Source organism: Aquarana catesbeiana, linkage group LG12, assembly GCF_042186555.1.
Source record: "Aquarana catesbeiana isolate 2022-GZ linkage group LG12, ASM4218655v1, whole genome shotgun sequence".
Classification (NCBI taxonomy): Eukaryota; Metazoa; Chordata; class Amphibia; order Anura; family Ranidae; genus Aquarana; species Aquarana catesbeiana.
The window spans coordinates 33,999,373-34,015,642 of record NC_133335.1 but is presented as its reverse complement, the minus strand read 5'-3'; the positions used below and the strand labels follow the sequence as shown (position 1 = coordinate 34,015,642).

The 16,270-nt window shown below is 42.4% G+C and overlaps 1 protein-coding gene across 1 annotated transcript in view; it reads right to left on the bottom strand.

Annotated features, from left to right (window-relative positions):
- Window positions 1–16,270, bottom strand: part of SYCP2 (synaptonemal complex protein 2) — a 162,624-nt gene that overhangs the window by 45,350 nt on the left and 101,004 nt on the right. The window contains exons 31-32 of the mRNA XM_073606390.1: window positions 11,840–12,087; window positions 697–837 (exon numbers count right to left, since the gene is read on the bottom strand). Of these exons, the coding sequence (XP_073462491.1) occupies window positions 697–837; window positions 11,840–12,087 (389 nt within the window). The remainder of the gene's footprint in view (window positions 1–696; window positions 838–11,839; window positions 12,088–16,270) is intronic.

The window sequence follows — 16,270 nt, the reverse complement described above, 5'->3', positions numbered from 1 at the left end:
ACCACCTCCTGCAAACTGTCCATGAAGGTCAAATTGTCACCCCACTGGAAAGTTGGGGTACACCTTCATGTGGATAAAGTCTTGTCTGAGGATTAGGCAGACATGAAATGCCAGACTTTGCAGGTGAAGTGGGAGACAACATTGGGAGAGTCTAGACGTTGAGAGTGTGGAGAAATTAAAGAGATGTTTCTTGATAGTCAGAGAGGGAATCAGTTTCACACTCCTTGGGCTTTTTCTTTGGGAAGATGGGTGTTCTTGCCACCAGTAGCATTCTTCATAATGTGCAAGTAAAATAACAGGTTAGTCCTTACAGCAGCAGAGCTGAAGAAATTATGTCCATTCTCCTAGGACACTAGAAAAACTGCATGCTGGCAGTAGAAGAGGGCTATCCTAGGCCAGCTTATGCTTTTTTTAATTGCTAGTGTCAAGTCCTCCTGTAGTCGCTAGTATAAGCTGGACTCAAAAATTTTAGATTAGCAAGCCTGGATGGTAAGACAGTAAAGGATCTCAGCCCTCTCAGCCTTCCTTTGTGTTCTAGGAATCCAAAAAATGAAAAAAAAAAAAGATTTTTTCAAAAGGTGCAATTTGTTTGAGTTGTTAACAAATCTGTATTAGAGAGGTAGCATTCACATAAAATAAGGAACATTATAAACAATAATCTGGTAAATTGCACAAGTCTTTAAAAGGAGCACTAACCTTTAGCGTCAGCGTGTGTGACTGAAGACGGGCTTTAACAGTGACAGGAGGTGTGCTCACACACTGTTCATTATAGTCAGGATCTCGAACATCTAGGAAATTGATACCACTAACAGTTGAGGTATCCAGGGGTAAACTCACCTAAAATATAGGGGATTTTAGAAGGTTAATTTGACACCTAATCTGTGGAGCATCTGTATTTGTAAAAATCCAAAATAAAATATTGTTCTTGCATGGTTCCTCTAATTCTTAAAGCCCCAAATCAAAATTCTGTTTAGAATTGGGCACAGTGCAAAAGATTTAAAATCTATGTATCAGTTGTTCTGTATGCCCCGACTGAGACTTTCTGGCAGATTTAAAAATGCAGCCTCTATAAAAGGAGATTCCCCCCTCACATCATACTTTTGTGCCTGGACAGGAAGTGAGGGCAAATCTCCCTCATGGAGACACAAACGGTATTGAAAATGTGAAAGGGGCCTAAACATTTACTGTTTAACAATGTACATCCTGACAGCACACCCTGTAATGTGGAACCCCTTCTACATATTCAATAACATCCACAGTTAAACTGCATAGCTTAACACCTTAATATTTTGTAAATACAGTACTGTAAATTTCAGTAATGTTAAATTTCCATACAATTACCAGGAACCATTTATTAGTGATCTTTCTTTATATTCATTGACACCATATGGTGTTTATTTAACTCTCACTGACACCAATTAGTGGGGATTATTTTACTAATGCTGACAACAATATGGGGGAGATTTACTAAAACTGGAGTACTCAGTTTTAGTAAATCCCATGACTTAGGCAGGCCATAGACGGTACAAATTTCTCTCCTGCAACCATGGGTTGCAGGAAATAAATTTGCAGGATTCCCCCATCAACACAGACAGTGTTGACAGGGTAAACTCTCCTGCCGAGCAATTGGGGGGTGGGGGGTGGGGGGCAGGCGGGGGAAACCGTCCCTGCCAGGAGAAGATATTCACAAGTTAATCCGGCAGGCTGGTTGTACTCAATCGATCAACTTGGTACATTCAGCCTGCCCATTAATGGTTCGAGCAGTCCAAGGCATTTAGTAAGAGGCATGGCAAGTTTTTTTGAAGTTGTAATTTTTTTGTCATCATTTTTTGAAAAATGAAGAAATAAAAAATAAAAATTGTCAGTTTTTTTTTTTTTTACATACTGTCACACCAGTGCAGTACAGCATTATCATATACAGTATCTCACAAAAGTGAGTACGCCCCTCACATTTTTGTAAATATTTTATGTGACAACACTGAAGAAATGACACTTTGCTACAATGTAAAGTAGTGAGTGTACAGCTTGTATAAAAGTGTAAATTTGCTGTCCCCTCAAAATAACTCAACACACAGCCATTAATGTCTAAACTGCTGGCAACAAAAGTGAGTACACCCCTAAGTGAAAATGTCCAAATTGGGCCAAATTATCCATTTTCCCTCCCCGGTGTCATGTGACTCATTAGTCTTACAAGGTCTCAGGTGTGAACGGGGAGCAGGTGTGTTCAATTTGGTGTTATCGCTCTCAGTCTCTCATGCTGGTCACTGGAAGTTCAACATGGCACCTCATGGCAAAGAACTCTCTGAGGAGCTGAAAAAAAGAATTGTTGCTCTACATAAAGATGGCCTAGGCTATAACAAGATTGCCAAGACCCTGAAACTGAGCTGCAGCATGGTGGCCAAGACCATACAGCGGTTTACCAGGACAGGTTCCACTCAGAACAGGCCTCGGCATGATCGACCAAAGAAGTTGAGTGCACATGCTCAGCGTCATATCCAGAGGTTGTCCTTGGGAAATAGACGTATGAGTGCTGCCAGCACTGCTGCAGAGGTTGAAGGGGTGGGGGGTCAGCCTGTCAGTGGTCAGACCATACGGCATACACTGTATCAAATTGGTCTGTATGGCTGTCGTCCCAGAAGGAAACCTCTTCTAAAGATGATGCACAAGAAAGCCACCAAACAGTTTGCTGAAGACAAGCAGACTAAGGACATGGATTACTGGAACCATGTCTTTTGGTCTGATGAGAACAAGATAAACTTATTTGGTTCAGATGGTGTCAAGCGTGTGTGGCGGCAACCAGGTCAGGAGTACAGAGACAAGTGTGTCTTGCTTACAGTCAAGCATGGTGGTGGGAGTGTCATGGTCTGGGGCTGCATGAGTGCTGTCGGCACTGGGGAGCTACAGTTCATTGAGGGAACCATGATTTCCAACATGTACTGTGACATACTGAAGCAGAGCATGATCCCCTCCCTGGGCCACAGGGCAGTATTCCAACATAACGACCCCAAACACACCTCTAAGACGACCACTGCCTTGCTAAAGAAGCTGAGGGTAGAGGTGATGAACTGGCCTAGCGTGTCTCCAGACCTAAACCCCATTGAGCATTTGTGGGGAATCCTCAAACGGAAGGTGGAGGAGCGCAAGGTCTCTAACATTCACCAGCTCCATGATGTCGTCATGTAGGAGTGGAAGAGGACTCCAGTGGCAACCTGTGAAGCTCTGGTGAACTCCATGCCCAAGAGGGTTAAGGCAGTGCTGGAAAATAATGGTGGCCACACAAAATATTGACACTTTGGGCCCAATTTGGACATTTTCACTTAGGGGTGTACTCACTTTTGTTACCAGCGGTTTAAACATTAATGGCTGTGTGTTGAGTTATTTTGAGGGGACAGCAAATTTACACTGTTATACAAGCTGTACACTCACTACTTTACATTATTATTATTATCATACAGGATTTATATAGTGCCAACAGTTTACGCAGCGCTTTACAATATAAGAGAGAGACAATACAGTTATAATACAATAAAATACAAGAGGATTAAGAGGGCCCTGCTCAGAAGAGCTTACAATCTAATAGGGTGGGTCAGGTGGTACAAAAGGTTGAAACTGTGGGGAATCAGCTGATAGAAGTGGTAGGAGATTAGTTGGAGACGCGATAGGCTTTCCTGAAGAGATGAGTTTTCAGGGATCACCTGAAGGTAGCAAGAGAAGGGGATAGCCAGACAGGTTGAGGTAGCGAGTTCCAGAGGATGGGAGAGGCTCTGGAGAAATCCTGGAGAAGAGCACGGGAGGAGACGAGAGAGCTTGAGAGCAGGAGGTCTTGAGAAGAACGGAGAGGACGATTTGGGTGATATCTGGAGACAAGATTGGTGATGTAGCTCGGTGCAGAGTTGTGAATGGCTTTGTATGTTGTGGTTAGTATTTTGAATTTAATTCGCTGGGTGATTGGGAGCCAGTGTAGGGATTGGAGGAGAGGGTTGGCAGACACTGAGCGGTTGGTAAGGTGTATAAGTCTGGCAGCAGCATTCACGATAGACTGAAGAGGGGATAGCCTATGGAGAGGCAGGCCAATGAGAAGGGAGTTGCAATAGTCAAGACGAGAGATAACAAGGGAGTGAATGAGGAGCTTGGTGGTTTCATTTGTTAAAAAGGGGCGAATTTTAGAGATGTTACGAAGGTGAATTCTACAAACTTTTGACAATGATTGGATTTGAGGCTGAAAAGTCAGAGTCTAGGATTACACCTAGTACCCTGGCGTGAGGGGAGGGACTGATGGTTGCATTGTTCATTTTGATGGAAAAGTCATGGAGGGGCGCACGGGCAGGGGGAATATTAATAGCTCAGTTTTAGAGAGATTTCGTTTAAGAAAGTGGTGCGACATCCATGCTGATATGTCAGTTAGTAAGTTAGTAATGTGAGAGGAGACTGAAAGAGTGAGGTGAGGAGTAGACAGATAGATTTGGGTGTCATCAGCGTATAAGTGGTATTGGAAGCCCTGGGCGGTTATCAAGTGACCAAGGGAGGAGGTGTAGATAGAGAAGAGAGGGAGTCCAAGAACAGAGCCTTGGGGGTCCCCCGCAGAAAGGGGCAAAGGAGAGGAGGAGACAGAGTTGTAGGTGACACTGAAGGAGCTCTGTGATAAATAGGCAGAGAACCAGGATAAAGCAGAATCTCGGAGGCCAAGGGAATGTAGTTTATTGAGATGGAGCGGGTGGTCAACAGTATCAAAGGCCGCAGAGAGGTCAAGTAGTAGGAGTATGCAGTACTGGCTGTTGGTTTTAGCAGTTAGTAAATCGTTAGTGAGTTTTAGTAAAGCAGTTTCCGTGGAGTGCACGCAGAGACAGGCGGAATTATCAACCAACATCAAGCTGATTGTACAGTCCCTGTATGGGGGGCAGTGGCCTTATGAGTTGGCATCACAGCTCAGTAAGATTTTACCAAAGCACATCTCTTATGCTAATCCAACTAGGATGTTCTGTGAACCTGACAATAGCTAGAGGAGCATGGTGTACCCTTGGCGGTGTCTCTGAGATCCAGACACAGGAATGGAATTATGTGGTACCGCATATTGCCAATCTGTCTGTGGATGTCCATTATAACCGCCCTGTCAATCTGAGAGCCCTGAACCTTGGTATGGGAAGGAAGATATAGGAATGGTTAACAGATTGGGATAAAGATGAGAGCCCTATGAGGATGCTGCAGCAATAGAGAGCTAATGCTACTTTAGCCATCTACCATACACAGAATGTAATAAAGGAGGTAGTGCATCAACTAGAAAATGATGTGGGAGGGTCTTGGTGGGAGGTAATATTCAGACAATCCAGTAAGGCCAACAGTATCTTGAATTATTTGATACATCCCGTTGTAATATTACTCAGTATTGCTGCAGTTTCGTCATTGGTTCAAGTCGGTATGTGTTGTTGGACTCGACATTTACATAGGAAAGTCTTGCATTTATCTATTCAAGTGGAGGGACGAATTGACGGTAAGATCTCTTCATACAAGGTGGAGGCTTTGCTGGCAGTTCAGAACCCTGAAATACCACTGACGTGCCAGAATTGCGGTAGGCCATTGTGAGCGCACCTGCCTAATCCCGGCCTGTATCTACACTGAGGAGTTATAGGAGGTTGGGAGCGGGATGAGTAATTTGATGGATCATATGAATATACGTATATATTATGGTAATGGGTTGATTCATGTTATGGTATAGTGTGATAAAGGTGTATTTTAGGCTAGTAATATGGGCGAAAGGCCCTCCTCGAGACTCTGTATCTGAAACCTGGTTGATATGTTGCACTGAATGTGTGCTGGTGAATGGTGAGTGAATGGACACCCCTTGCCTGTACTGCACCCCATCCTGAAGATATCGGAAAGGAGAAGATACAGAAGACACAGAATGGTGACATGGAAGCTGTCACGGAAGAGTGATATTGGTGTGTCACCCACGTGTGGGGAAGCACAACACGGTAAGACCATTATGGACTGTTCCATAGGAGCTGTTTCTGAAGCAACACAGTAATACAGTTAAGGACTCTTCCATAGATACTGGTTTCGAAACACAGATTGGGAAGCAACATGCGGTAAGACATTTATGGACTGTTCAAAAGGAGCAGTGTCTGAAGAAGGGTGATATACGCCCTTTAGGCGCAAAGCAGATATGTTGGAAGTCGACATGGTCCAATGTCATATTTATGGATTTTCTAAATATCTGTTTTTATTCCCAAGATCAGCCAGGCTTCCATATTTTTTGAAAGGATGAGGTATTCACACTCCCTGGAGGACAGGATGCCCCCCCCCCAGGTTGGAATGTAGCCCGTTAAGCCTCTAGCTGTGCATTACAATGCTGGCTCCGATCTGTGTATGAGAATTCCTGATTAACTGCTCTACTTGCGAGCTTCAAAGAAAGCCTGACTGGCAGAGATAATTGATGAATTGAAATACAGAAGATCAAAGACCCAGATATCTGTGAAGGTTTGACTCAGGTCGGACAGTGGTGATTCATGGACAAAAGCTGCCCCCTAGTGGACAATACCCCAGGATGGTCAATAATATAACCTGTTGAGGAGGAACGCCCCCGGGACACTCTTATTCCTCCAAAATCGAGTTGGGCTGGCAATGGGAGGGGGTTTGGATGATTTGTGATTGTAAAAAGGGATGTTTTAAACAGAGCTCTCTCTTTCAGATTGTAAAAAGGGATGTTTCAAACAGAGCTCTCTCTTTCAACATCTTGAGACCAGCCAATGAGTCCAGTCTAGAGGATGTGATAAGTATATTTTTGTATTGTGTTCTGATTGTAAGCTTTGTAACATTGTAATTTCTTTTAATACCTTTATGTTAGTTTTCCTAAATTCTGCTGTTTAGTATATTCCTATTCTCTTGGGAAATAAATGTAACAATGTTTACTAAGCAGATGTGTTTGTTATATCATTGTGCTTATCAGACTCTTTAGACTAGCTAATTTATAGGGATAGGCAAGTTAATACATGTATGCAATAGTTACATAATAGGATATATTAGATTGTATATTATTGCATAGATTACTTCACCTACATATATGGTATCGGACTATTTCATGGGTTTTATCGCCAGTTTTCCCACAGCTATTGCATTGCTTGTTTACCTTGTCATCCACGTTCCTTTCTTTTTTTTCTGTTTTTGGTCCCCCCTTTCCATTTTTTCAGTAATTCTTTTTTTATTTTCATTTTTCTACATTTTTTTTTATATTTCCTATAGTTTTTTTATTTTCTCTTCTTCAATTTTTTTCTTCCCCAATTTGTCTTGTTTCATCTCTCCTACATTTCTTTTGCTTTTTCTATCAATCATTTTGCTTATTTTGGTTTTTCTCCCCCTCTTTCTTTCTTGTCCTGATATTTCTTCTTTTTCTATATCTGTTCCTTTTATTCATCTTGAGCTGGTTCTTTCACTTTCTGTACCTCCACACGGAAGGTTTCACTGCACTGCCCCTGGCAGCGGCTTTGTATCAGCTGGCAGCAGAAGCGGAGCGGCCTGACATCATGTGTTTCCATGGTGTCGGTGGCTCTTGCCCGATAGCATCCCCTGTCTCTTGGAATTGATTCCGGTTCGGAGTGGAGGAGTGTCAGTTGCCGGGTAACCAGTGACGCTCGTCCCACGGTCTGTATAGCTCAGATAGGGCTCATCTGACAGATGTGCCCGATTCAGTTCAGAAGCATCAGTATGTCTTATTCTGCTCATTCGGAATGCTGACGATTATGCAAGGCTGGGTACACAGGTTAGTGACCATGTCAGCATGTAATCCTGCTGTATATATTAATGCATTACTATATGTTTGTTTGTATTTACTGGCTTTTTGTCAGGTCATATGATGTCACACCTGTCCAGGGGTGAGTGGTACATGGCTCTTTGCTTTTCTCTGATTGATGAATGCTTATTTAAATATTTTGCACTACTGCTTTACACTCATTACATGCCTGACGAAGGGGTCCTGCGTGACTCTGAAACATTGCACTCTCTTGCTTATGATGTAATCCTGCTTTAATAAAAAATAAAACTCTCTTGCTTGTGATCTGATCATGCTGTTATAAAAAAAATGTTTGGACTCAACTTGAAGATTCGTGGTGTGCTTGCAAATATCTTTATTGTGACACTTATGATCCAGTTTCCAGTTGGTGGTTGCTGCAGCACCAAGTATCTTAGAGCCTTTTCAAGGAATGTTTGCGATGGGAATATCTATGGGAACATGTAGCATGTTCCCTAAGGTGAACTTATCTTTTAAAGAGATGGCTGAAGGCTCTTACGCCCAAAGCTGGCATCAGATGAGACAGAAATGTCTACCTGGAAGAACTTAGAGAACATATAAACAGTAGACCAGGTGGCAGCTTTACAGATCTGGGAAATAGTTGTCTGATGCTGAAAAATCCAAGAGGTGCTTGCAGACTTAGTGGAGTAATCTTTAACAGGAAAGCAGGAAACCTAATCGTTGAAACCTTAAGCATGAACGATGGTCTATCTGTTCCAGGGCCTATCTAGGATGACAAAAAGGGAATCGATCTGTCTGTAAAAAAGAAGTGGCTGAAAGTCAGACTCGCACAACCTAAACCACATCCAGGCAATGGAGAGAAATTTCCTTGTGATGAACTGGAGTGAGACAAAGGGATAACAGAACAATGTCCTGGTTAAGAGGAAAGGTCACAGACTTAGGCAAGGAGGAAGTCCAGGAACTCAACATCCCATGGTTCCTATGCAAGACCACAAAGGGTTCTTTGCAAAAAAAGGCCACCATTTCAGAAACTTGCCTCATAGAGGTGATAGCTACAAGAAAAACCATGTTGTGGGTTTAAGTAGAGAAAGGAATGTCTCTAATGGGTTCAAACTAGAGCTTCTAAAGCACAGTGGGAGCCACATGAAAAACCCTCAGAACGAAAAGTCTTAATCTAATGCCCCGTAGACACTTTCGGACATTGATCGGACATTCCGACAACAAAATCTTAGGATTTTTTCCGACGGATGTGGGCTCAAACTTGTCTTGCATACACACGGTCACACAAAGTTGTCGGAAAATCCGATCATTCTGAACGCGGTGACGTAAAACACGTACGTTGGGACTATAAACGGGGCAGTAGCCAATAGCTTTCATCTCTTTATTTATTCTGAGCATGCGTGGCACTTTGTGCGTCGGATTTGTGTACACAGGATCGGAAATTCCGACAACGGATTTTGTTGTCGGAAAATTTTATAGCCTGCTCTCAAACATTGTGTCGGAAAATCCAGTGGAAAATGTGTGATGGAGCCTACACACGGTTGGAATTTCCGACAACAAGGTCCTATCACACATTTTCCATCGGAAAATCCGACCGTGTGTACGGGGCATAAGAGTGAGAGGCCAACTGCCTGTGAACGGAATGGAAAGAGCAAAGACCAGAGCTTGAGCCAAATGTTGATCCAGACCAAACTGCAGGATGGAAAGGATGAAGAAATTCCTGCACACCAAGTGAAGCACATTATGTCTGCCACGCCCGAAACCAGACAATGCAGGAAGTGGAATAATGACTCCCTCTATCCTTTAGAAACTGCGGTTCAGCATATATGCCATTAAAGCCAAGGATCAGCAAGGTAACAAATCAACCCTTGGGACAGTAGATCTGTAAGGTTTGGCAAAGCCCACCATACGTACGCTAGAAGTCTTACTAGGTTGGCATACCATATCTCCTTGGGCTAATTTGGGGAAATGAGAATCACTACAATGCCATCTGTCTCAATGATGTGGTTTAGGCAGGTAAGATGTTCCTGGAAATGAAAGGCATATATTACATGAACTGATCCCTTGGAGCCACAAGGGCATCCACTGCTGCCATCAGTGGATCCCTGCATGTAGAAACAAATTGTCCAGTTTGTTGCTGAGCCTGGGGACTAGAAGGCCCTGATCTGGCATCCCCAAACTGTGACACAAGCCCTGGAGCATCTTCAGGTGTAGAAACCATTCTTAGGTTCATGCATTACCAGCTGAAGAAACCTGCCAATTATCTATCCCTTGAATGTACACGGCTGACTTGAACACATTTGAAAAGTTCTGCCCAGACCAGGATCCACTCAGCCCCTCTTCAGGCAAGACTTCTGATTCCTCCCTGTTAACTGATGTACACCACTATGTCCACAGAAGCCAGAAAGTTTCCCTGGTGAAGGAAGGCAATGGCAGATCTGGTTGATTCTATCTGGATTTTTTTGTTCCAAATGTACAAATTATAGGCTTTGAAGTCCAAGATGGGTTAAATGCCCCCTTTGTATTTTGGAACCATTAAAAAGATGGAGTAAAACCCTTGAAACAAACCTTGCACCCAGGCATCAGGGATGCAAGATGTCCAAGCGTCTGCAAAGGTAAACAGATGTACTACCACCTTCATGTGGATAAAAGCTTGTCTTAAGATTTGGCAAACTTTTATTGCCAGACTTTGCAGCTGAATTGGGGGGCAAGCTTGGAGGGCTTTGAAGCTGAAGTTAAGGCAGTGGAGATTTGAAAGAGACACTTCTTAATGCTCAAAGTGGGAGACAACTTTGCAGTTTTCTCCCTAGGCTTCCTCAGCTGAAAGGGATAAGTGCTCTTGCCACCAGTACCATTCTTGAGGAGAACAGCTAGAGCTAATCCAAAGAGGTTTTGTTCCTCGAATACCATGCAGATCAAACACTTCTTACACGAGAATTCTGTAGGTCAGCACATTAACTAATTTACCCTATCCATATGTGCACATGTACCAACAGGAGACACAGGCAAGAAATAAAGTTGGAGGCTTCAAGTAAGCCATCACAGTGAAAATTTAGTGTCACGTGGTTTGACAAAGTACAGTCATGAACAGAATAAGTCTGGACCCATCAATGAGAACAGAGTTTGAAAAAGGGCTTCCAACCACATATCGGTTGGGTCCTTAAAAACAGGTACATCCTTCGCCGGTATGTTAGTCACCTTGTTAAGACGAGACATGGCTGGATCCACAGTGGTAACAGACCACTTCTGAACAATATCATCACCAAACGGATACAAGGCCAGTGCTTAGGAAAAGCAAACAACCTATCAGGGCACTTTAAATCTTTGTACAGAAACCAGTTTGTTTTTTTCAGCACAACGCAGTGTGAGGCAATCCACTGCCTCACACGTTGCAGCCAGCAATTGAACTTTATGAGATGTCTGTGTGATATCTCAATAAAGTTTGTTGAACAGAAATAAGCAGCGAGATCCGCCAAACTCAGGGGATCATCACTGCACTGATCTCAGCTGAATCACTCTGCTCACCAGCCGCTGCGCTGCAGTGCAGTGGCTGGTGTGAACCAGCCCTAACACTAACCCCTAGTCTGCTGCATACTCACCTCATCCTACAACAGGAGCCTCTTCATTGACAGCAAGAAGTCCCACGCCGATATCCTGCAGTACCAATATTCCATCACAAAAAAAAACACTTCATACTTCTACAGCTTTAAAGATAACCACAACAATATGTTCTACTGAGTTTATCCAAGATGGCTGCCTCACCATCTGCCCCTAAAAGATGATACAAGAACTATGGGGTGGATTTACTAAAGGCAAACAGACTATGCATTTTGGAAGTGCAGTTGCCCCTGAGCTATGTAAATGAGGGAAGCTCTGCTGACTTCCATCATCCAATCATGTGCAATGATTGTCCTTGCATGTGTTTGTAAAATGAAGGTTTGCCTCATTTACTAAGCTCTGGAGGAACTTCCCTTGCAAAGTTCACAGTCTATTTGCCTTTAATAAATCAACCCCTTTGTGTTGCCAGGGAGAAATAAGTTATAGAAATATAAATTAATAGTAATAATAATAAAATAACAACAAAACCAATTACTTTACCATTGATGTATTACTGATGGCTGGAGACAGGTTTTCCTGGACAGTTTCATATACACCAAGTTTATTTCCAGTCTTGTCAGTAGTACTAGCCCAGTGCTTGCTCACGTTTTTCACAGCTGTTGCAATGCTAAGTGACTTCACTGGATTGGGGCTAGCTAAAGGTGAGGAACACGGTGAAGGCGAGGAAGGCAACAGGGTGAAAGTTGCATTCTTAACTGGTAACCCTGTGTCCAAGTCAAGGTGCTGAGCTGTAATGTGAAAATATTTTAAACAACTTAGTAGAAATCATTGGCTCAACTTTGAAATTTTCAAACTTCCCTGGGAGGGGACTTCTGATCTTACCAAGTGCTTCAATACCAAGACCCCCCAAAATTAACTAGAACTTGAAGGAACCCATGTATACTGTAATTACATATTTAAAGAGTAACTCCACTTTTGGTGAGAAAAACACATTCCCCTCTGGGTGATCTATGTACAGTGCAAGGATTTGAACAAACTTTGTTGCAAATTCCTACCTTTTGTTATTCTGAAGAAATCCCTGTGTGTTTGTGTCCATGTGGAAAGTGAATCTAATGGGAGTGGTTTCCTAATTATCAGTGAACTGTTGCTCTAATGAGGAAAATGGCAGGGTCTGCAACCCTTTAAGACATGATTTTCTATTGGGAGTATCTCACAAAAAATTACATTTTTGTTGCATGGGATGCCTGAAATCTGACCTGTATCTTAGTGTAAACGTCTGGGAAAATCAGTGAACCAATCACACAAGCAGGAAATTATGTTTCTGGGGGGGCATTCTGTACACATTCCATGTACAGAACGCCTCCAAGTAGCCATATTGCATTGCATTTTACAGAAAATTAGAGTTGCAGATTGAAAATGAAAAGGTACATTTTTTTTCCAATACATCCTTATTTAGTTTTGTAGAAAAACATACAAAAGATTCCAGATAACAGTAGACATGCAACGGATATGAAAAAAGTTATATAGATAGATAGATAGATAGATAGATAGATAGATAGATAGATAGATAGATAGATAGATAGATAGATAGATAGATAGATAGATAGATAGATAGATAGAGATATATATATCATAAAGGCACATGCTGCAAGATGTGCAACCCAAATGTAATGAGAGGTCATTTTTAATGACCCACCGCATTTATACTGCGACAGGGCGGCCCTATTGCAAAAAGCGATGTACCCGTACGTCGTTTCGTGCAGGAGACACTGCGAGCGATGTCCGCCGGCCACCCGCGATCTCTCCACAGAGAGGCAGAACAAACAAAGCAGATCCCCATTCTGACAGGGGAGTACAGAGAGATTGTCTATTCCTAGTGATCAGAAACAGCGATCTCTCAGTACTCCCAGTCAGTCCACTCCCCCCACAGTTAGAAAGCACCTTCCTAGGACAAACTTAAAGCGGTAGTAAACCCGCTGATTTTTTTTTTCCCTACACCTGTAAGGGAAAAGGCATAATGAGCTAGTATGCACCACATACTAGCTCATTATGAGATACTTACCTTAGAACGAGGCGCCGGCATCTCACCCGGTCCACGCCGAGGGAGCTGACATTTCCCCTCGGCGTGTCTTCCGGGTATTGCGGCTCCGGCGCTGTGAGGGGCCGGAGCCGCGATGTCGTCACTCCCGACTTCTTTCCGGCAAGGTTCGGCGTCTGCCGGGCTTTCAGCCGAGAATCCCCTGTGCGCATGCGCCTCTGCAGTCAGCGGCTCATTGCGAGGGGAATATCTCCTAAACCGTACAGGTTTAGGAGATATTTTTTTTTACCTACAGGTAAGCCTTATGTAGCGCTGGTAGATTTTTGATCTACCGCTGATAGGTAAATCTAGTGGGTCACTTGTTAGAGGAAGTTAGATTTGCCTCTGTTCCAGCTTGGCGATTGTTGCATGTGGTTCCACACTGTGCCGGTGGGTATCGTTGTCACCATGGGCCAGTGTTGGAAAAGGAACGTGTTGAAGCGTATGAGTGCTCCTCTTTCCCGGAGATAACTCGGTGGAGTTGGTCCTTCGAGTTGCATTCTGGGAGAGGGTATTTATGGGACAACCGCCATATTTTGGGGTTCGTTTTCAGCCACCTGCTGGCCCTCCTGGCCGACAGGTATGTGTTAAGAGTACCACCTCCCTGTCAGTGTCATTTATACAGTGATCAGTGCATATTTTTAGCTCTCATCACTGTAATAATGTCACTGGTCCCAAAAAAGTGTCAAAAGTGTCTGATCTGTCTGCCGCAATGTTGCAGTCCCACTAAAAATCGCTGATCACCGTCATTACTAGTAAAAAAAAAAATAATAAAAATACCATAAATCTATCCCCTATTTAGTAGATGCTATAGCTTTTGTGCAAACCAATCAATATACACTTATTGCGATTTTTTTTAACCAAAAACATATAGAATATATATTGGCCCAAACTGATGAATAAATTTGTTTTTATACATTTTTTTTTATTGGATATGTAAAAAGTTAAAAATATTGTTTTTTTTGTTTTTTTTTAATTGTCGGTCTTTTTTTTGTTTATAGCGCAAAAAATAAAAAACTGCAGAGGTGATGAAATACCACCAAAAGAAAGCTCTATTTGTTGGGGAAAAAAAAGGACATCAATTTTATTTGGGTATAGCGTCGCACGCTTGCGCAATTGTCAGTTAAAGTAATACAGTGCTGTATCGCAAAAAATGGCCTGGTCATTAAGGGGGTAAATCCTTCCGGGGCTGAAGTGGTTAAAGTGAAATAATTATACAGGTTTGGATTAATTTTAATAATTAATTTCCTAGGGCCTATATTTTTTAAAATTAGAACTACAGAAAAAAAAAAAACAAATAGGATATTGAGACCAGGCGTCTTTAAGAGGAAAATTAAAGATGCTCCGAAAACTTCTTACTTAATATACATATACAATAAGTTCACAATACTTTTCAAACTTCTTGATTTTTATTCCACAAATTTTTTCCTTTTCATTACTTCCGGTTTCCTGTTTTTTTTTTTTACACCTTGGACTTTTAATAACACTTTGGATTAGATTAGCATTTTGTGTAAAAATACTGTGTGCACGACAGTTGCCACTTTCCTGCAGCTTATCATGCAGTATTGGTTCTGCACCGTTAATAGGGACAATTATAGTTCCTAAAACTCATCTCCTGTGTCCACCATCAAGAAAGCTAACAAGCAATGGGAAAATGGTGGCTGGAGTCCAGGGCCAAACACACTATATTAGCACCTCACAGTCTACTACCTCCACACCCAGACCTGCCCGATACAGTGGTGTTAAAAAAAATCCTCCACCTCATGCTACAAATTCACAAGTAGAGTAGAAATAGAACCATGACTTCATCATGGGCATTTGCGGCTCTGCTTGTCTACCAAGCAGGTCCATTACCAAGTAATGATTCTTGGTGGTTGAGAAACTCGGTGGGAAACAGAGTAGTAATATGCAGTGGTGAGATTCTGTCATCATAAAATCACTGCATTCGTGGTGGCAGAGATGCTTATGAGATGCCTCTGCATCTCACAAGCAGTCATCAGCTTTCATAAGAAAACGTGGAGCATACCCGTCGTCATTAGTAATTACTAACAGCCCTAAAGAAGAGTGAGTCAATTCCCCTAAAACATGTTATACTCAAAATCAAGAGTTTCCTAATACTGGACACCAGGTGCTCCTCTCTTCTTACTCATACTGGAGATTCAGAAGGGACAGAGAGGAATCACAAAATGGGAATTATTAGGCAAAGGTGTTTAAAAACTATACCAGAGATTCCTTGAAGATCAGATGGTCTACACTGATGTAGAGCAAACAATAGACTCTTTTCAGTGAAGGTGTCCAAGTCGTTTCGCGTTGGAGAAGTGAAGAAATAGGGGGCACTAGGGATGTCATAATATTCTGGGTCATGGGGAGTGAGTAAAATGCTACTGGAGTACAATGAAAAGTTGGTGTTGTAGGGACAAGGGAACAGTGGAAAACTGATCCCAAATGTCACATACTCTTTAAAGAGAAGGATAGGGCTTAAAGTAGAACAAGCAACATAGGGAGTATTTTTGAAACTTAATTTCCCTCTGATCTTGCAAGACTAACGCATTTCACTCCTTCCGGAGCTTATTCATACAGCGAGGATCATATGGTGCGAAAACCCTTATATTGGGGCTTAACAACATATACCTGTAACTAAAACGATACTGACAGGCTGGGCGGATGGCTGAATCTAATGAGAACATTATGTTACAAATATCTCTAATATGTTGCAAAATGAGAGTTTTATTACATCTAAATCACCCAGATGCCAAAAGGGCTCAGACCCAGTCTCAAATTTTGAGCACTACACAATACTGATCTCTGTGTGCTCATTCAATGCATATCTAATTACAATAATCAAATTCTTTATTTCAATGGGGCACGATATTATTTACAGGTAAACAAGTCTG